General features: G+C 29.0%; 2 protein-coding genes across 2 annotated transcripts; both read right to left on the bottom strand.

Moving 5' to 3' along the window:
• Window positions 1–1480: 1480 nt before the first annotated feature.
• On the bottom strand, window positions 1481–3836 carry LOC148197966 (uncharacterized). The gene is made up of 7 exons (XM_088115142.1): window positions 3270–3836; window positions 2690–2858; window positions 2530–2606; window positions 2416–2455; window positions 2041–2095; window positions 1843–1912; window positions 1481–1729 (listed from the first exon to the last, which is right to left on the bottom strand). The coding sequence occupies exons 1-7, from the start codon at window positions 3834–3836 to the stop codon at window positions 1613–1615; spliced, it is 1095 nt and encodes a 364-aa protein (XP_087971268.1). The 3' UTR covers window positions 1481–1612.
• Window positions 3837–8685: 4849 nt separating this feature from the next.
• LOC148197967 (uncharacterized) lies at window positions 8686–11732 on the bottom strand. The gene is made up of 6 exons (XM_088115141.1): window positions 10823–11732; window positions 10518–10731; window positions 10321–10437; window positions 9790–9844; window positions 9623–9692; window positions 8686–9134 (listed from the first exon to the last, which is right to left on the bottom strand). Exons 1-6 carry the CDS (start codon window positions 11414–11416, stop codon window positions 8925–8927), a joined length of 1260 nt encoding a protein of 419 aa, XP_087971267.1. The 5' UTR covers window positions 11417–11732; the 3' UTR covers window positions 8686–8924.
• Between the last annotated feature and the right edge of the window lie 12260 nt (window positions 11733–23992).

A 23992-nucleotide genomic window follows, 5' to 3' on the forward strand; every position in this document is an offset into this window, starting at 1 on the left:
TACTAACAAATTTTTAAAAAATTCAATTACCGACAAATTTTTTAAATAATTAATTACAAACATATTTATCAAAGAATTTTAAAAAAATTAATTATCAACAATTTACCTACTACACATTTAAAAAAATTATCGATAAATTTATTAATAGATTTTACCACAAAATACTCAAAGTTCAAAATGGAAACTTTGACACTCATTTTATCAACAAAATTTATTGATAAAAATATTCGTCGATAATATAAACTCAAAGTGGATTTTACTAATAAATTTATTGATAGATCATCAATTCAATGTTTTTGTTGATAATAAAAAATATATATTGACATATTTTACCATTGGATCCATTATTGAAAGATATTTTTGTTATTAGTTAAAATTCTAAAATCATTTAGTAAAATTCCTTAGTAAATTTTATTTTATAGATAAATTTTTTCTTTCTTAAAATGTGATTGGGCAATTTAGCATTTTTTTTGTACTGTTTAGTCAATAATAATTGTGTTCCAAATAATATTTAGTATTTAACAAGGAGTGAGTATTCCAAAGAGCACTTGGTGTCAAGAATGATTATGTTCAAAAAACACTTAATCTCAATCAAGAGTGGTTGTATTCCAAATTGTAATATTTGGCTTTAATAAAGAGTGATTGTTTTTCAAATAATACTTTGGTGAAATTTGACGTGATCAGGTCACAAAGACATTTATGCTTAGCCAAAAGGGGAATAAGGGTCAAATAAAGTTCAAATCAATCTATTTTAATTGAAGGTTAAGTCGAGTCAACTTGAATCAAATTGAGTCAAATCAGCTAAGGTTGAATATATTTTAATCAGTCAAACTGATGTCGAATTAGCTCAAGTTGACTTGAACTAAAAGTTAAAATAAGTCGTATTAAATTAAAGGTCGAACTAAGTTAAGTTAGACTCAAAGGTGAAGTTGAGTTCTCCGTAAAATAGAAATTAAATTATGTTATTCAAACAACAAAATTGAAATCTAAGATATTTCAATTACACCATCCAAACTAATTATTTAAGAAATGAATATAATTCAATTGCAAGTAATTCAATTACTAAATATTTCGATTTTTTAGAATTGTTTTAAAGTTGTTTTTTCATACATAATGTAAAGGATTGTTGTATTTAGTGCAATTTAAACTAAAGAAGTAATTGTTCAATACCATCATGATTATAGATATTTGTTAAGTGGTTTTTAAGTTTAAATCAATTATATAAAATCTGAATTTGTTAAGTGAACTGTAAGTTTAAAACAATCCTATAGAAAGATCATATTTACATTAATTTATATATTTTAAATTAATCTTATAGTTAATGTAAAGAAAAAAGATAATTAATCATAAATAAACCATACAATAAAAAGAATTGTCAAAAGTATTTATATACGACCCTCACTTAGTGAAAGTGTTTTCAGTTTTTCTCTTTATGTGTGAACGAAGAATGATGTGAGATTTGTGTGGGAATGCAGAACAAGATGCACATAGACATGTTTACGTTTTGAAGTTGCTGCCAAGAACACGTTTCTCACACTTACATGTTTGATTGTCTATTGCAAGACCAAAGGCAGCAAAAATAAAGTATCTTATCAAAACAATTGAACCATGATTAGGGGACAGTTGCTTCGAGTTCTGTGTCCAGTTTGGGTTTTTTCTTTTGGTAATCAAACATTACTTTGAGTTGCTGGCTCTGCTGTTGAATTAGCATTTGGAGATTTCGTTGCATCTAGGAAACAAGCACAAGATAGTAAAGGGTAAGTCATCCAAATGCTCGAGTTTCATAAAAAAATTCATTCATGTGTCAGTAGATATTTTTATCAAAGAAATTCTATGTATTACCTCTAGTTGTTGGCAGATATTCCTCCGAACCTCTAGTTGCAGTTGCCTTGATTCCTCAATTTGCATGTGGCTGCAGAGTTGAGAAAGCAGGTTAACTGTTTGATATTTTAGTTGAAAGATCTCTTGCTATTACTGCATATAAAAAAAGGTATCATAACAACACAAAAGTGTAGATTGTTGTAGTTTAAGTAATGCTACATTTTCACTTGAAGCTCAGCCACCCCATCCATTCTCTGTCCTTCCTCGGATTTTTCTGAAAGGCAAAGTGGTAACTGTAAGGTATACCCCAATAGCAATGAAATTATAATTCATAGAAGCCAACAAAAAATGTTGTAGGGTTGGTTGTGTTTGGTAGAAATATTTAAATATCAGAAGGCAGAAATTGAGGAATCATAATGATATGTATCCGGACTTAAGATGTGTCCAAATACATTTCTCTAATTTCCACCTTTCTCTTTTCACTCCAATTGAGCTTACCAATGGTACAGTTCAAAAGAAAGATGTTTTGAGGAATTTCAGAAGGTATATGCATTACGGTAATATAACACCATGGCAATGACAGAAGTAATTTACCCTGCAAAGCTTTGTGCATGTTTATTGTAGACCTACACTTCTGCAAGGCACATGTTAGAAACATTAGTGAGACAATTAGGTGAAACAAAATTGATCACTGGAATTGGATTTTACCTGTAAGTGACTTTTAACATGAGAAATGGACAGCAAATCTGATTTCATCATATCTAGTATAGCCTTAGGTTTTGCCTCTGCGATTAACAATGAACAAATTAAGTAACAAGAGGTTTCTTTGTTGTTTTTTACTTTTAAGTGTAAAAAATAGTTAACTTACTTTCTGGACCACCAAGACTGTTAACAATCATCATAAATGGCTCGTGTAGATCGTCGGTCCATTTTATTCTTCTTTTGCCTCTTCTAGAAGCAGAGTTGCTAGAAGTTACACAGGCAACCCCACAAAGTCTATGAGGAGCTTGCTTTTGTGGCTTTGTACATGATTCCAACTAATATAAGACATATTGCATCTCATCAGCACAAAAATTCAAACTATCAGATAATGATGTGTGTCTGTTGTATGAACCATTTTTAAGTTTCCATGAGTTTTACTATCAGAGAGAATTGGTTGGAGTTCCTACATCCTACACAAAGCGTTGGGTTTATCAAAACTAAGTTAAGAACATATGAATGGATTCTCCGTTTGATATCATATATATAAAAAATTAACCTGAGTGTCAACGATCAATCATGCACCTATGAATTTCTATACAAGGGAAGACTGATAATTTTTTCTCTAAGCGAAACTAAGATGAAAAGGGTTATGATGGAGGCTCTTTTCTCTAAGGAGTTTTCACATTAAATCATGTATATTCAAATGGAATCAGAAACTACTAGCCACACACTGAAAAAGTAAGCACCTGGTTTCTCTGAAAGGAAATTTCAAGGGGCCTTTCATCCGTGGCAGCATCATCTCTGAGTAATTTATCTTCTTCTTGGGAAAAGTGATCGTAATATGGCATACCATCAGGCTGCATGCTGCTATGTTTTTCAGAATAGGAAGTAATTTTACAATATTTTTCAGAAGAAGAAGGACAATCTGCACCAGTGCTGGACGACAAGAAAGATTCAGCAACCGGGCACAAGGAGCTTGTGAATTGAGACGAGGGTGGATCTTGTTTGGTGGTAAAGTTATCCCCAGAGGCTTGGCAAATATTCAGCATGTTAGAGTCAAAGCACCAAGCAGGAACTTCGATCTGATGCTGATGATGAGCATGTTGTTGAGCTTGAAAACTCACAAGCCCTTTTGTTGCAGTTGCACAAAAGCCTTGTGGGGTTTGAATTTGAAGAGGAGTGGTGACAATGTTGAAAGGTGAGCTTTTTGGCTCAAGAACACTCATTTGGTCTGATCCAACAACCTTGGCTAGGTTGCTAATCCCCATGTATTCCCAATCAGTTCCGTACATTTGGGAACTACACTGATACATGCTTCTCTACTCTCTCAAAACCTAACCTAAAACACCTAAACTCTTGCCGAAATTTAGTTACTCCATTTCTGTGATGCTCATTTATATGCTAGAAGAGAAAAGGTATTAACAGTCTCTACCTATACAAGACTTCAAATAGTTTTTATTTAAAATAAAAGGACGTGTGGGAGAATAAAAATATGTAAGGGATGAACAGTGTGAGGAAAAGTTAACAATGTATACAGACATAGTTGTGTCCTCGTACAAAGCGAATTTCTCAATGCATTAGGACATGGTTTCTGTCTAAGTACATTCTGACCTATGAAAAGTATCAAGCATTGTAGCATCACAGAGAAACTATGGACAGACATTCTTAATTCATTGATGCAAAACAACTATAGTTGTTTATTCTACTCAACAGCAATTAGAACAATGCATTACTTTGGACAGGCCGGAACCCCCCAATCTTCCAGTCATTTTTTACATATCTCATGTGAAACATTTTCCGTTATTCAAATTAGATAAAATTATTATTTTTGCACCGCCAATATATATTTGCTAATTTATTTATATGATCTTCTGAAGATAACATTATAACATTATCAAATATTAAAATAAATAATGCAACTTGAATGGTGTAATTAGAATGATTTGAACGAAGAAATAGTTCTCTCACTAAGTTATAATTTACTTTTTATGATAAGGGAAACGACGATACTTTTATAATAAATTACAAGTTTATTATGAATTTTAATTAAATTTGGCATAGCATAAAGATACTATTACAGGTCACTTATAACTGGTATAGTAACTTTTTTTATGTCATTAGTCTCACATCACTTTGTTTTGTGCTGATCATTCTCACCTCTCTACATCTTCTACCACTGGTTAAAGGTTTGTATTCCTTTGGTTTTGGTTTTTATATGATTAAACGTAGAGTTGGTATTATAAGGTATTAGCTCTTATGAATCTTTTGGGGATTTAATAATTGTATTGATTATTAAATATATGTAGAGTTGGTTTTTATTTGATTAAATGTCTAATTCTTTTGGGAGTTTATTGTTTAAGGAAAGCTTTCAATGTGCTAATTATCATGTGTATTTATCTATAACCTTCAATAAATTCTTCACATTATCATGTTACATAGAGATGATTTGAACAAAAACTTGAATTTCAACAAAGATTTAGGTCTTTATGAATGTTACATAGAGATGATTTGAACTTTTTCCATTTTTCATGAGAATAATTGCCTCCACAGTGTTGATCTCATTAATACGTGGTTATTCTTCTTTCATGATAGAATATATAGTCAATGCTTATCTAGCCCAAATGAAGAACTTTCTCCTTTTTTTTTTAGTTTTCATTCTTTAACTTGAAACTGTCAGATCTTATATAAAAAATATTCATAGATTGATACTACATGTTTAAAATCATAATTTTACAATCTAATGATCATCATGTTTTACCAATGTAAATATATCTTAATTAATGAATATAGTAATATAAAACACTTATATTAGCTAAAGTCGCACTCAACTTGACTTAATTTAATTGGATAATTAAAAATACAATCCAATAGATTATTCTAACCGATCGCAAAAAACATAAGAAAATTCCTATCAACATATTTTATAATATTACTTATAGTAAATTAAAATTAAATTTTTAATATGACCTTTAAGATATATATATATATATATATATATATATATATATATATATATATATATATATATATATATATGATTTTAATTAATTAAAGATGCTTTATTTTATAATCTATTAGAATCATATTTGCCAATAAATGTTAACATTAAGGGTGAAATTTTTGCATTCACCTCAAACAAAAACAAATAATAACACATAAAATTGCATCTATAATATGTATATTTTATCCAAACTAAAAAAGTAATATATACAATATAGTATATTAATATCTAGAATAACAAGTATACAATATAGAATAAATCATGCCAAAATTTAATATGAATAATGCTATATGTAACTTTAAACGTAGTAACACTTCAGATATGTGTAGCTTAATTAGATTTTGTAGTAGCTTTTAACTGTTAGGTACCCGGTTTAAATTTGATTGGTGTAAATATTGGATTATTACTATTATTAACGGTGAGAAAACATTTCAAAAAGGAAAGAAACCGCCTTTTTTTTATATTTCAAAGCATAAATACAACATAATTATAATTTTTGTTCTATTTTATGTCTTTCTTCTTTTGTAAAAAAACAAAGAATTTCTTACATCTATATTTATATAATTTAACATCTTACTAATAAAAGATATTATAGAAATTTTTTAAAACATTAGACATTTATTTACACATAATTTTTTATATAATTTACTTAATAACCATCTAGAATATTGTTGTTACGAATTGTCATTTGTGTAGTTACATGTACATTAGTACAACATATTAAAACAAAAGGCCTTGGATTACGTGCACGTGGCTGCTAGCTTGTCCGAGGTAAACGTGAGTGAGTCTAAATGTGAAAGAAACCTTAGAATAAAAACGATTCAACTAATCATTTTCAAGAGTCAAACTTAAAAACTTTGAATGAGAAATTCATAATCTATTTTCAGCTAAACAAAAGCTACTTTTTTTTATCAATGGCAGCAATAAATTACCTCTGAATAAAAATTTTGTGTTAACTCCAATGTTAAAACCAAATCATAGTAACTAAAAAATTAAAAAAAAAATTAAATTCAAAGATTTCTGCAAACAATAAATTATTTTTGTATAAATAAAATTGGAAACACAGGTATCAAGACGTGAGTATCATTTACTAAAAGGAAAGATGAGAAAGAAATTTTTTATTTGGGAACTATAAACCCATTAAATGTCATTTTATTAAGATCTTAAGCAAAATGAATTTTTATTTCAAAACTTAAATGTTTATTCAAAATTTAAGGAGACGTGAATATCATTTAGTATAACTTTAGTAAATAGTAGCGAAAACACGTGTGCGTGTTTATTTTTCTTCTATGATAATAACAAATATTATTATTATTATAAAATTAAATATAAATAATTTATAATTATATAATAAATAGTTTTATTTATTTTGTATATAGTTTTATAATTAAAATATAGATAAATTTAAAATAACGGTTAAATATTAAAAATACAGTTACTAAATAGTAAAACTAACAAGATAATTATTTTAATTTAAAAAAAATATTTAAAAGATAAAATTGAAAAAAATATGTGAACATCAAAAAGTTAAATATCCTTTATATAGATATATATAATTTTGTTAATTTTTTGCCAGTATAGTATGCTTTTAATCTTTCTAAAATATTGTAATTTCAATTTTTTTCTCCCTCTTTTAATTTTGAAATTTAATATTGTTTTTCAAAAATTCTATGCAAATAATTCCCAATATAAAAGACCATTTGAAAGACTAATAGTATTATATTTTGAAACCAAAAGGGCTTAAAATAAATAAATTAAAAAGGGTAAAACCATGTTTGAACAGGTTTAAAGATTCCAAAATTATATTTTAGTGTATAATTTGAATGTGACAAATTCATAAATATTATTGGGACATTGTGAAGAAAATGGTTAGCAATAATAAGAGAATATGTATAAAGGTCGAAAAATGAAATGCCAAAGAAGGACGGCCACAAGAAATAAGATTCAATAAAAACAAGGCTTCGAGATTCCGGTCTATTCAAGGTTCCCTCCCCAATTAATTAACAATACAATACGTCCCTTTTTATGTTTTCTATGCTAAATATTTTCATTTTTTTTATCATTAATTTATAATACTTTTAGCAAACCTCTCAACAATAACAACCATAAATAACTTTTAATATTGCTCATTACCTTTACAACATATTACAAAATTAAAAGCTTTTTCTTAAGCTTAATTACCTAATTCATCATTTTTTAAATAATTAATTGATATATATATATATATATATATATATATATATATATATATATATATATATATATATATATATATATATATATATATATAAACAGAGTTTAGATTTAGGACGACGTTTTGGTATTATCGATTTACCAGGTTTTCAAAATACACTTATAAACACTAACTTTGAGGCTTTAAAATGTATTAAACTTTTTTAATATATTAATATTTTAAGGACTCGGTAGAAAAAAAACAACAAAGAATCTAGTTTCATATAAATATATTGTAGAGCCTAGATGTTCAATTCTAACAATCAATATTTTGAAAGAAATACATGGGTTTGTCATGCAATTTTAAGATATAAAAGATTATTCGTTATAATTAAATTTCTCTATACTGATTAAAAAAATTCTTCAGTAGTGTTCTACACATTTGTATTAATTCCATTTTCTAAATATGAGCATTATGATAATTGAATAAATAATGAAAATCTTGTCTATTTTTTATTCTATCAAATCAATTATAATTATTGACTTATTTTTCTCATTAACAACTTAATTTTCACTCTCTCTTTTTTCCTTTCTTATTTTACTTCTTCACTTTCAACAGTTCATATTTAGGGCCAAACTCATTAAAAGAGGAAAAAAGGGGGTATAAAATTAAAATAATAATCTCTTCTATTAATAATTTTAATACAATGAGAGAAATTTGAAATGTTAAAACTGATTAATCCAAATTCAACTTAATTTATGGGAAAAATAAGATGAATTTTGGATTGAATATATTTTAGGATCATATTGAAAATTTTGGCTTAAACAAATTCTAAGGTTCCGCAATCAAGATACGAGGATTGATTTTAGTTTTAAGAAAAGTAAAATCACTCTTTAATGCTTCTTAAATTTGAGCAGCCAAACACAGAACCGACCAAACCAAATCATATGTAACAGCTCAAAACAAAACAAGAAAGAAACACAGAACGAGCAAAACAATGGCTTCTTGCTGAGAAAACACATAAGACTCTGCTTACAAAGTTTATTCCCTCCTCCCCTAGTAAAGCAATGCTACTTGTTTGTTTCTATAGAATATATAATGTAAGCACTCTAAATTATGTACTAATTCATATAGAGTTTGCATATGTAGGATAAACAACAATGCTATAACAAAATCACAGGATGTAAGCATGCAGAAAACTGTAATTTTATACATAACCATATCAGATTATTGGCTTGGAGAGGCTTGGGAAGTGAAGAAGGAATTGTTGGCTCCTTCAGAAACAGAAACTTCACCATCTTTATGAGTAATTGTTGTCTCATCAGTGCCTGAATCTTGAGTATTTGAGAGGTTATTACTTGTCTTTTGCTGCTGGTCAAACATTTTTTTTAGTTGCCTTCCTTGTTCCTCAATTCTCAGCTGCAATTTTCTCTGAACCTGTAACACCAAAGTAAGTTATATGAAAACTTAAGTGAGGACAGAGTGTTAAAAGAATCCAAATATACCCTCTCATTCACTACTTTTAGCATCCAATTCCTCAAAATATGTGCCTAACTGTTATCCACATTTTAGCACATGACAGTGCAATTTCACATCATCACCTATGCCAAAATGGGTATGTCTTGAATCAGAGAAAGGCCAAAATAGAGATGTCTAGAAGTTTGTTTGTAAAAATGATACTTTATCTTCTAAGTATGTGAGGTATTGGATTTCATTGTTCTTCTGTGACTAAAATCTCTACATCATTTCTTCGATCTAAAGCTGGTTGAAGGTGAAAAATTGTGAAATTCAATGTTTAAGATTCAAGAAACTTTCAGCTGGTTTGGCCAGTATTCAAGTTTTTCTTACAAGAGGAGGGAAAGGGTCACAGATTAAGTACATTGTAGGAATAAAAATTCACCAGAAAAATGATAGCGTGGATATACCTCTAGTTGTTCGTGAAGACACCTTTGAGCATCTAATTGAAGCTTAAGTGCCTCTCTAATTTGTAAGCCTCTGAAGATCAAGAACAGTGTTAGTTTGGTAGATTACAAAACGAACCAAGAAACTTGAGGACGTACTATTACTACAGGAATATATTAAGTAGCATTACGTTTTGACATCAAGATGATGCACATTTTTTATGTGGCTTCTTTTGTCTGATTTCCCTGAAACAGAAGAAAGTTTTCGGTTCAGTATGTGGAGTTAACCTGATATTTGAAAGAATAAAAGAACAAAGAAGATCATGAATAACTTGTGGGAAGAATAACGCAAAGGAGAACAATAGGTCATATCCTAAAGGAGAAGAAAAATATAAGATGTAATAGGTTTTGTGATAGAGATAGATTAAGTGTTGTATAGAATATTATGAGCTGTTGTATGAATAACATAACTCGTACGAAAGAGATCAAGTCAAACTTTCTACCATGTCAGGGAAGAAATGCAGTTATTCTGCATTGGAACTTCTGCAATCTACATTAGTTTATTTAAGTCTCAACAACAATTAAAGAATCAAAACAAAGGGAAAAAGAAGGTATTTCATCATTTGTGACATGAATGTCACTAAATTCAGGCACAAAGAAATGTAGATGACATGAAAAAGAAACTACACTGCAAGTCTGGTAAATAACAAAATAGAATTCACCTTGACTAGGCTCTGGAATGAATTTTGCAATTCTATATTTCTGCAGATGACTTTTGACATGGAAGATAGTCAAACCATCTGTGTCCATCATCTTTAATATAGCTTTTGGTGTTGCCTCTACAGTCAAACAGCAACAGAGGATTATCAGATGTTACACAGATGCATAGCCAATTAGAAAATTTAGTTAAGTTACATACGCTCAGAGCCTCCAAGGCGATTCACACACTCAACAAACTTCTCATGAAGATCCTTAGTCCATCTTATACGTGTTTTGCTTGAGACTGCTGCCCCATTAGAAGCAGAGTTTCCAACAGTAGACACACTTCCTGCTGAAAGTGTTGGAGATAACTTCTCGATCTGAGAAGAAAATCTCATATGTGCAACAGGTAAATCAAAAGATCCACGAGCAACCTGCAAACAAGGAAATTAACTTCATAAAGAATCTTCAGTAATGGACACATGAAAAAATTTTCATGTGGGGTTTGCCAAAAGGAAAACTTACCGTGCGATCCTGAATTCCTTTGTTAGGAAATGAGGAGCCCCTGATGACACCATCAATGAACAACTTCTGTTGTTGAATTGGAAGGAACTTGGTGGTGGGAAAATTCCCACATGAAATTTTATTGGACTTTTCAGGGGATACACGACATTGATCATTATTGAATTGAGATTTCACTATGGACTGCAAAGTGTTTGAAAAATCATAGCTTAAGTCAGGTTGGTTTGCTGAGTCCAAGAAAAGGTTGTCCCTGGGAGATTGATACAAAGGGAATTCCGAGTCATTAATCTTGCATAACTGAGATTGAACACCGAGTTGGCAATCATATTCTGCAAATCCCATGCAGTTTTCGGCAGCATAAAAGGCAGAAGCTGGTGACTCAAAACGGCTGATAATGGTGCCAGATGATTTGACATGGCCTATGTTTGGCAACTGATCTGTGGCTTCTCTTCCAACCATCGCAAGTGGTCCCATATTCCAGGGCTGTCTGATATCAAAATATTGACAGTAATGATTACCAAACTCAGAATTAAAATCCCCACTCAGTCCATGACTTTGTTGAATCAAGCCTCCCCAATGAACCTTGTTCTCGTTCATTGACACAATATGGACCCAAAATTTTGATGTAGGATGGTAACAAGACTAATGCATATATCAATAAATAAAAGAACTCTTTGGAAGCACATAAAGATTGGGGAGGGGAGAAGAAGATTGGAAAGGTAACAATAGGAAAGCTCATAAAAATTATGTTTTATATTCCGAAAGGCTTGAGGTATAAGATTTGAATCTAACTGTCTAAATGCTACCGTGCAAGGTCATTAGCTATTAATTATTCTAGAAAAAAGGGATAAGAATGAACAATAAAGAATTGACATTAACGAAGTAGAGTACATGGAAACAAACAAAAAGTTTTGTCGAAATGTTGTCTTCACGTGAATTAAAACCAAATGCAAAAGAATCAATAGGAAAAGTAGGAACACTAAGCAACCTAAGTTAGATGGGTCTAAAAAGAGGTTAAGGGAAGTTCCATAGAGGACAAGTTCAACAACAAAGGTCGATGATGATGGGTCATAGATGAAAAACGGTCCCAGAGTAATATTAAATACCATTGATCTCTTAAAAATGGAGAATATTGAGATGGCCTTATGGGCATCTGTAGTGTCATAATTAAATGTTAGATAAAGATACTGGCATAAATTCACATATAATAATACATCTGTTATTATTCCTACAATGGATTCGGATGAAATAACTTTAACCACACACAGGGATGACAAATATGTTATCAAATTAAGTCATGTTCCATTGCTTCCTGCCACTGCATCTTGCAAAGTGGGGGTATCAGAAGTTACCAGAAAAGTGCATCTAATTTTTATATTCATCGTAAAAGCACAATGGAACTTTAACTATAAGATTCCCAGTAAAATTCAGTAACCTAATGGACTCTCCATTACATAAAGGTAAAACAAAGACACATATTCAGTGCATTCATATGCACTCTCACTTCCGTGTTGCTGTACATCTTTCTTTAGACATATTTCTTACCTCTATTTTCTTTTAATTCCTTCCTTTTTATTTTCTTGGTGAATAAGGTTTTACTTGACAAAGGGAAAGGGAACGTGTTAGAAATGATGCACAATGTATAAAAATAAAGAAAATGGAAATCAACACGTTTAATGTGGAAAACCTTTGATGGGAAAAATCAGGGGCTGAGGACAACCTAATTCATTCATCACATAAAAATAATTGGGAACAAAAGAAATATAGATAGAACATTTTATTCATCTTTTATTTGTGCCATAAGGTAGATTTTTCTTTGTTTTATGTTTCTATAGTGAAACATTGTCGCATTTGCATGTTTTTATCATTGGGGAGTGTAAGTATGAGTTATGAGAGGTTTTATCCTTTCTTGTTGTTTCTTCTAATTTGGATAAGCTTAGAAAACTTCTTAAATACACTTTATGCATTTCTAATCAAATTATTCTACATCGTACGAATCTCTTAAATAATTTTTCACAATCAAACTTATTATATCCCACATAAACTTATAACAATGCTTCTTATCTAATACTGGTTTACTACTTAGATACTGGTTGGTATATACTAATCTAAATATACATAACTGTTTGTATATAAATTTATGATAGTAAGTTTCTATAATGAATATAAATATACAATAATATATCTTTGCATTCTCTTTGTCAAACCTATATTGTTATCACTTATAGTATTATAGACTCCATACATTATAAAAGGATGAATTTATAAATACATATACAAATAAATACATCACATCTCATCAAGCTATCAATAAGATACACCATTGGTTAGAATGGGACATTGTCATAAATATGAAGGAATTTCTTACAATATTGGAAAGGAGGCTGGAGAAGGTAGTGGGAGGTAGAAGAAGGTGGAGGGAGGTGGTGAGAGATGGAACAAGAAAGATAATTATAGGGGTTTCAAAGTAGGATATGAATTAGATTTTGTCACATGATACTTGATATTAATTTAACATCAAATTAGCTCTGTTTAATAAATATTAAAACTCAATTTTTGTAAAAAATATAAGAATTAAACTACTAATTAAGGCTTTAAATAATATAATACAAAAAATTAATTTTTGAATTCTTTTTTTAAAAAACAAAAGTGGTTAACCTCTTCGCCCCACCTCTGCCTTATAAAGTTTGATGAGCCACATAGTGTGTGGTAAGTGGATTGACAGGTCGAAAAATAACTTAACTTATAAGTTTATTTTTATACTTCCAACAAGTCTTATATTATATTATATATATATATATATATATATATATATATATATATATATATATATATAATATTATATAGGATTTGTTAATTTACGTAACATCATGTATCAAATTTTAGTTAAAAAAAAATCTTTATTCATAAAATAAAAGACATACTTTAAAGAGTATTTTAATACATACTTTAAAGGCATAAATATTTTAATAGTTTTTAATTTTAATTTAAAATAAATAAAAAAACAAAAAAAAATCAAAAATTATTCAAATACTCTTAACTTTAAAACTCAGAATCCATAATATATAAGAATATTTTTGTCAACTAAAATTCATATATATATATATATATATATATATATATATATAATATATAATATAAGATTCTAAAATTCTATACACAAAAGGATATATCTCAATACAAGATAAAACATACTTAAAAAAGTTAAAAGAAGGGTATGTACATCACTGAGAGATAACACAAAACATGTTGTTAAAAGACAAGACAAAGCATCATCTTGTATAAGTGATAGACTATAGACAATCTAACTAAACACCATCAAACATTTTATGTCTTTTTTATAAAATAATCATAATTTAGAATTAATACACTAAGAAAAAGGTATTGTAAATTGTTAGACACAAAGAACACAAGTAGAACATGTAAAAATTAAAATAGAAGTCAACGTCGATACTAATTAACCTAACTTGGGCCATGAACGAAGCTGCATTTGTGTTGGTGTTGACGTAGACTAATCGAATAATTTACTTTCTATATTACTTTATAATATTTATAGAAATCTATTTCAAAACATAAGAACGAATGTTGAATAGCACTAAAAAGCCTAATAACGAAAAAATGTTGAGTACTTGGAAAAATCCGCATGGGATGATTCGGGTGGTAGTGGATGAACATAAAGAAATTAATATGTTAAGTATAAACTATTGCAATGTCTGTCACATAGGAAGATGTTAATGATTTATTTTCTGGCAGCAACCCCAAACGTCATTATCAAGTGGTGGGAATCAAATTAATGGGCTTGGAGTTGAAAGTTTGAGTGTGGAAAGAAAAATTCCATAGTAAAAGTTCAGCTCAAAAGGAATAACCTACGTGGATTTAGAACCCTAAATTCACTCACTATAAAGTGCACCAACTCTGTCTTCTTCCTTCCAATTAAACCTTAGCTTAAAACTTCATATTCTAATCATGCTTGCTTCTTTTTTTAATTACTGCTTTAAGATTCTTACTTTTGGCCTTAATATCACTATCACACTTAATAATTTACATCATTTATAAAAGTTGAGATTAAATATATTTTAATTTTTTTTCGCATACACTATCGTTTAACAATCAAGATTAAATATATTTTAAATATTTTTTTAATATACAATACTTTAAATATATGGTGATTAAGTTTAATAATATATAATATCGGAATCATATTAATAAATGTTTTTCTTAAATAGACATTTATTTTCATTTTATTGTCAAAAATGAAATTAATTAAAATATTTTACAATATATTTTTCAAAAATGTTTTTATAATTTACAGTATAGGATTGTTTGACAGTGATTTTGTGTAATAGATTTTGTTTCTGTAGTTTACATATATAAACATCAATTTTAGTATATATATTAGTGGTTCTATTCTGTTAACGTTGTGAATTGACAGTCATTTGTATATGGATTAGAGGTATATCCCTTATCTTTACAATAAAATTACTTTGATAATCTATTTTTTTTTTCTGAAATATCTATCCTTTCTCTGGATGTAATAGAACCTTGTTCCATCGTAATCCAATGATATATAAAACATTGGAAAGTGAAAATACTTTACCATATAAAGAAGTATATGCTGCAAAATGCAACTTCATATTAGCATGCAGGCAGTTGACTAATTTTATTTAAGAGATGTATCATGCTATTTTTCATTATATTTTTATTACCAATCATTCTGTTGATTTTGAAACATATTCTATCAAACTACTTTACAAGATATATGAGTTTGTCTTTTTCTTTTTATTTTCTTTCCTGGAGAGTCAAATTTCGATATCTAAACCAATTAAGTTATGTAGCTGGCTTGTATCTTTTTATAAAATTATATATATATATATATATATATATATATATATATATATATATATATATATTCATATTATTAAGCTTTAAGTCTGTTATTACTTTAATATTCTTATTTAAGTTCAACAAAATTTATTTTTTAAATTGAATTTCTGTCGTTTGATTTATGTCATTAATTGGAATAATATAAATGTTATTTTTCATCATTATTTAGGTGTTTAGACAAAAAAAGATAATTTATTTTAGGTTCATCATAAATTTGATTATTTTAATTTAGTTCATATTAAAAGAATTATTTTATTAAATGATAAGTTTATATATCTTGAATTAAAGTGACGCAACTCTTTGAATTTGTAATCTTAAACAAAATATCATGAACAATAAAAAAAATAAAGTTTTCGAATTTATTGTTTTATGTTTTATTGTTGATTTGATTTCTTTTAGTATTAATTTAAAGAGGAAATCTCTATCACTCTTTCATAAATAAAGTTTGAGATTCAAGTTATAGTGTTAATTTTAATCTTGATTATATAATATAACAAAATTTTATAATAAAAAATTAATTAAAAATATTTAAATTTAAATTTATGAGTTAAAACATAATTAAATTATTTTTTATTATTTTATATAAAAATACGTAAACTAGAACAATATAAAGTACCAATTATATAACTAAAAAAATAAAAATTACATATATTCAAATAAAAATTACAAATTTTAATAAAAACTTAATTAAAAGTAATTATAGCTATGAAAAATTAATGCAGATCACATTGCAAATTTAGAAGTAATGCTTTGAAATTTAGAAGAACCTAGATACCGTTATATGGTTATAGACCATATTGCAAATCACTTCTACATACGCGAGCCTTGTTAGATTGTGGAGTTTAATGTTTCAAAAACTGTTATTAAAGTGTTAAACCAAACCAGAGACAATGTTTTGAGTTACAACAAAAACATCGAACGTCAATAAATCGAACAAAGAACGAGAGAGCCAAAACCGGAGAACCAAAGATCAAACATAGTCTTATCTTGACGGTCAGTGCAGGAGTGCACCAGAGCACCTCGAACTCGCTCAACCCACAAATGCCTCAACGCCTCCACCTTGATGCCTCCACCTCGACGCCTCCACCTCGACGCTCCACCTCGCAGGAGAAGACGAACACAAAGCCAAGCCAAAGAAGAAGCCAAGCAGGAGAAGATTGTAGTGCAAAGTAAGGTTCGGGGAAATTTTGATGAAGACGGAGAAAAGGTTTTAGGGTTCGAAAGTGTGTGAAATTAGAATAGATGGAATGAACGGGGTAGGAGATATGGGTAGTAAGTATTATAAAATTAAAAAAAAATTATATTTTAGGGACGGTTATTATTGGAAAGTTTAAAAAAAATAAAAATAAAGATATCTGCGATTTTACACATAAACCGTCGAAAAATAACTCCTCTTAAAATTAATTATTTTTGTAGTGAAATCTGCCTACCACACGAATATAATTTTTTTTTCTTGTAACATTTTTTTTCTATCAACTCTTGTAACGAAATGCTATATGCTATATTCCACCTTTCTTTTCCTTCATTCTTTTCTGGCGAAAAATCTTATTACTCTACCTCACAAATATACATGCATGCTCTGAATAAAAAAATACACTTGTATGCTTCTTTTTTTATTTTATTATATAATCAATGCCTTCCTTGATTTTGAATCGTATGTCCAGTCAAATCAACAACAAAAGATGATAGAGCAAAATTAGTAATATATTTATTATAAAATATTATTTTATTCAATTAAAAAATAAACATTATGAATGATCGGAGATGTGGAGGTTCGACAAAGTTATGTATCAAATATTTTTCTTCATTCTGATCAAAAGAATATCAAACAGTTTCCATTTTCTAAATACAGTAAGCAATGATAGAACAATGTAGGTATGAAAAATTAATTTAGTATACATATTATTGCATTGATAACGCACGCGTTGATCTACCACCAATTATTTTTTATTTGAATCTGTTCCAAAGCATTGATATGAACTGCCAAAACAACAATTAAAGACCCAATAACAAGGGAATGACATGAAAACAATGAATTTCATGGTGATTGATATACGATAAATATAAACATGGAATTCATATAATTAATAATAAAATTATGTCATTAGATGCATTTGATGAAGTTCATGAGAATGGTTGTAATACACGCTATAAATATAATGACCCTTAGAACCTCCAAGAGACACTTTTAGAGTTTTCGATCCCTTTTTATTTAGAGTAAAGGGTCGTATGAGCAAGGAAGGATCATAATATTAAAATCCATCTACAACTGTAAAGGGATAGGTGTTTGTATGTTTTCACTTTGTCACCTCTTAGTTTTATGAACAATGTAGTAAAATGATTTGATAAATTATAACTAGGGATTAAAAGGAGGGTTGTACATCCCCACCTCAAATATGTCAGCGGCATGGAACATGATTTATTACTAAAATCTGGATAGTTTAATTATCTTTTAAACAATCATTAATTTTTTTTTTAAATCTTACTTTTAATAGTTAGGTTATTTATTTAAACTGTATAAATAATATAGGATATCGAGACTATATAAATATACATACATTTTATCATAAAGATCCGGTGAAATTCACTCTTTTATAAATAAAAATATAACTATCTGATTTAAGCATATTTTACAAGTGGATCTCTCATCTCAAAGGAGACATTTTATAAATAATAGAAGTAATTAAATCACCGTTACAATCTTGTCATATATCCACAAGTTCATATTTAAGATCTGGATAAGAACATTGACACTCATTGTAGGTCCTCGGTAAAACGTTTATCTGACATCACATTCTCATGATCACCATACACAACTACCTAACAATGACGATGTAGCGCAGGTATCATCATATCGAGATCGAGATATTGTGACCTGCAGTAGCTCTAACCAACCTAAAGAAGGAAGAATCATCTCCTCGGTCTCATCCATCGACCATTAGTGAAACGAATGCATAAGTGAAAATATTTAAATATAGTTCTTAACTAAAGCACCATCCTCCCTCTTTGTGATGGAAACATTAGAAATGTGGAAATGATCAATCCCAATTTCCCTCGCAGGTAAAATGTGCTTGTATTTTTTATGCTTGCTAACGGTATAGATACAAAGGACCAAGCCTCGACATCCAGGAAGATGCTTCTTTTCGGTCCAACGAAAACTCAGGCCTTGTTTGAGATGACGATGAAAGTGATTGTCATCATCATCGGAAAAAAATTTAGAATCATCCTCCTGACCTTCCGAGCTACTTAGCCCAACAGTTAGACAAGAATCCAAAAAAGATCAAGACTGACCTCTTCAACGCCAAACTTCAAGAACAAAGCAGGACAGTCCAACAAACAATACAACTTGGTCGTAGAGCTCGGCCTGCAGAGGATGAATTCCACCTTAGAGCTTAACCTATAAAGGATGACCTTGGCCTGCAAAGGAACTCGACAGCGAAGACCGACCACCAGTAAATAATACACTTCGATCACGGAGCTCGACCCATAGAGGATGACTTTGGCCTCTAAGCTCCGCCTTTATAAGATGTGCTCGACCACAAAGGAATATCAATAGATTAACACACTTAGGTCCTACCACAACAAAAAATAATAACAAACTGCTACAAATGTCTCAAACTATATTGGCAAGCATAAAATTGAATTTATCTATATGTTGAATAAATGCTAACATTATAGGTAACGCGTCATCCTAAGAAGTGATGGGAAGTGTTGAAATCCCGTGTTGATTCACATAAGGCCATCATCACTAGCAAACCCAAAAGTAGTAGGAACCATCTACGTTACGAGTCTGAAAGTAGCTCCGTTGACCAACCCAATGTGATGGATTCTCTCTAGAACGGAGCCTACAAGTTAGAGGAGCTTGAAAGGAAGCTAGGAACGCCACACAAATATCACGATTGAATGATTATATGTACTCGTTTCTTTTATAGTTTAAAGATGTGCACACCTTTATCCTTATTTTTCAACTCATTTATTTCTTTCAACATAAGACCACAAACAAGGCACCCAAACTTAAAACACTAAACCAAGCACAAAAGAAGCTTAGCCTTCTTGTGCCCGAACGCAAAATTCAACTCAACATATATTGGAGTATAAGAAGAGGACAAAGTACGATCATCATCTCACATAAGAAAGTCTGGTCGCGAAGCACAACCAATGGAGAATAAAAGTTCGACTTAGGAGCCCAACCACCAGAGAGCAAAGCATGACCACCACATAAAATAAAGCTCATTCACAAAGTCTGATCACTAAACAATAAAGTTTGGCCTCCAAGCTCGACCACCAAAGAACACAACCTGGCCACCATCCCAACCATGAAGCCTGACCAACAGAAAATTAAGCTCAACCGTAAAGCTCTACTAGAGAGAATACAACTCTTTCGACAAGATTCATTACCAAGGTACAATTTGAATCTAAGAAAAATACTTTTTCAATTTAAATGATGTTGAATTCATGTTTTTCATGACAATCCAAAAATAACCTAAAACACGAACTATCATAATCACTAAGAGAAAACCAAGATGAAAATATATAAAATATCTCCAAATTCTTCTTTATTATATTAAGATATAAAGTCTCTCACAATAAAAATATTTTTTACAGTTAACTGAAAGTAATTCTTAGTAATTATCATATAAAATTTAAATAAATTCTTTCAAAATATTATTGAATATTAAATATATGAAAATAAGTTAAAATAAAATATAATTAATGTTGTTAATAAGTTATATATTCTTTTTGTGTCTTGACTTTTACATAAAGTATATCATGAGCAAATAATAGATAATTCTGAAGTGTCACTATGTGAAAAATTATAATAATATTTAGCAAGACTTTTATAAAAAAAAACATACATATATATATATATATATATATATATATATATATATATATATATATATATATATTATTTATTTAAATTATACTGGATTCCCTTTTTGAGAGATATATGCATTTTTCTTTTCATCTTTTAAATTCTAAAAATTGATAAAGTGCAATAATTACTATAATTGAGGTTTGCACAAAAATAAACATTTTAGCAAATTAGTAAAAAACTTAGTCTTAATAGATTGGGCTAGTTAGCTTATTTGCGCGGCTAATGATGGGCCATCATTAAGGGGCTTTGTGGTCGAAATATATGGGCCTATCAGTAGTGAATCTGTAAATTTCAAATTTGGGCCTAGCAGTAATAAAATAAATTAAAATCCTTTTAATTAACATAATCATTTCAGATTTGCATATTTATATCATATAAGGGAACATCATGAGACCTATAAGTCAAAATCCCAATATTGAGACTAGACAGCATGCCTCCAACATTGTGATTGGTAAAGAGATTTGCATATTTTTATTATGTTTTGTAGGATTGTCTCATAGTTTCTCTATGGACTTTAAAGAGAGAGTCTCGAGTGTAGCAAGAAAAGAAAACAAAAGAAATAAACTTGAGACATGTGATGATTTTAAATTATTTAAGAGATATTAAATATCAGCGTTTGGTATTAGAGATAAAACTGAAAATATTTAAAACTATAAAGATTTAATTACGATTTGTTTCGAAATATAAGGATTTATAAATAAATTTACTAAAAACAATTTAATAAAAAATAAATTTATTGGAGTTAGAAGGACTCTCACATTAATTAATGTATGAATTAGCATCTTTGTACAAAAATTATGAAGGCTAATGGGTTTCCAACTTAAATAACTGATTCAAACTCATTATAGTTGTTCTACTTAAAATATTTGTTTTGCACCAATTAGACACTATTTTCTTTAAGAACATTTTGTTAAACAACTCGAATTTGAAAATTTATCAGTTCATCAATCTCTTACTTTTACATTAAATAATCTTAAAGCTATATAAAATGTTGTAAAATATTTTAATAATTTTAATTAAATATTTTGTTTTAAAATATAAATTTATATAAAACTAAAAACAATACCATTTCTTAAAAAGACTAAAACTAAATTTTAGAAAAACACACATACAAGACCATTTCTCAATATCTATTTTGAGCAGTGTCCAAATGCAACCCCTTGCTGCACACAAATTGCATCCACACTGCATGATCAGTCTTTCATGTGCTGTAAAAGAACATCGAAAATGACACGACATTTTGATTACATCATCTCAGGTCTTCGTTTTTATTCCCTTCAGGCATCGACAAATCACCCTTTAACTGCTAAACCTTCAAACTACCAATCATTATAATCACTTTACAAACTTCACCAATATCTGCAATTATATCAAAAGCACTAACTTAGCAAGCATTACGCAAGTAAATATTATAGCTTTGACTTGTTCAATGTTAGTTATTTGATGTATTTTTAGCAAAAATTTTAGGTGGGTTGAGAAGTTCTCAAAATTTTATCTCATCATCAACCTCTGCATGCATTATTGGAGTTCGATTCAGTCATGTAGTTGTTGAGTTTTCTATAACAAATTAACTAAAAGACTTGCAAATTTAACTTTTTCAAGTTTGATTCCTGCACAAGCTTACACTTATATAGACTGAATGTGTTATTGCTTTTTCTTTCCCTTCCTCTTTATTCTTTCCATGGAGTCAATTACGGAGAGTGAAAGAATATAAAGATATAGGAATACTTCAAAACATCAATTTGTACAAAATGAACATGAACATAAAAATAAACTGAATTTTTATTAAACTAATTTATGTGTATATTAAGTTTTTTTTTCTTCATATATTTGAAAAGTTAGATTTTAATTTACAGGAGAAATTTAATTTATGTTTTTTCATCTTATAAATATTTTTTAATTATGTTTTTTCAAAGTTTTAGTTCATTTAGTTATTCTATGACAGATTAGTACCACTTAATTAATTCCTAAATTGGTATTACCTTGGTTTGAAAGTTTTTGAGCAACTACACAGAAACTCCAAGAAAGAAACCATATAAAATAAAACGACTAGGTAAAAAATTAAATAAAAAGGTAGAAATTTTGATGAGAATAAGAAAAGTTGAAATGCAGAATTGCATGGGAGTTTCGTTGACGTGACAACTGATGCTCAGGGAATATATTAAAGGAAAGGTGAATTATTCCTATCTTCTGAAGCCACTTAATATATATATATATATATATATATATATGGAGTTTGTTAATTTGTATTTGCTCTTTTTTCGGTTGGTACATTTTAACTATGTGTATCGAGTTTTAGTAGATAAAATACCTTCATATATTATGTATTCTAAGTTTTAAGTCAAAGGTACTAAAAAAACCCTAAACCCTTACTCACATCCATCATTTCTCTCAACTCTTTCTCTTTTATCTTTCTCACTCTAACTTTTTCTTTGTCATCCCTATTATAGCTCTAACTGAAAAAATTAGAAACACTCGCCTAACCTTAATCTACATTCCTCACTTATCCAATTTATTTCTCTCTCATTTCCATATTTTCTCTCACCCACACACATTAACCTGCGACACCGTAATTTGTTGCTCTTGCTCTCTGTTCGTTAATTTGTTTTTCACTTTAATAACAAAATAATTGATGATGTTGATGTTGATTTTTGTTTTTAAATTTTAGAATTAGTAGTTTATTTTCAGAGAGATTTGATATTTTGAATATTAAGTTGTCCGGAAATACTTTTCAGAAGAGAAAAACCTTTATGTGGAAAGGAAATTCCGAAAAGGGTAAGTTATTCTCCAAAAAATGGATTTCTGAAGTCAGCTCTTAAAAATAATTCTAAAAACATATTTTACGCAGAAACAATATTTCGAAATATATTTTTCATCTTCCTACATATAACCAACGTCAAAACATAGCAAAAAGAAGCTCTTGCACATATTGAAGAGAGTTATGAACAGATAAAATTGTTGTTGTTCACTTTGTCCCCTTATTCAGAACAGAGACCACTACTCGTTCCCTTTGGAATGTTTCATATTGATAAGCATATTTTCATTTCATTTTTGTAAAAAGAATAAAAATATTCTAACAAATTACACATCTTATAGATTTGAGCAGACTGCAGAACATTGTGTAGTTTTCAAGAAGAACTGCATTGATATACCAACTAATTAAAAATCAACCCGAAATTAGTAAATTAGTCATAATAAACCTGTTAGCTCTCAGTTGGACCAAAAAATTACTTTCTAAAGTAAATCACATCATGTAAGTTTATTTTAAACAATTCACATCTCCAACTTGTTTGGTCAATATAAACATGATGTTGTGATTTCTCATTTGTCGCAGAAGTTAAATTAAGAAAAACAAAATGCACTCAATTTCAAATTGGAATTTAAACTTAATAAATTTGTTACCATCACGC

Source organism: Vigna umbellata, chromosome 5, assembly GCF_029865625.1.
Source record: "Vigna umbellata cultivar VRB3 chromosome 5, Vumbellata_1.0, whole genome shotgun sequence".
Lineage (NCBI taxonomy): Eukaryota > Viridiplantae > Streptophyta > Magnoliopsida > Fabales > Fabaceae > Vigna > Vigna umbellata.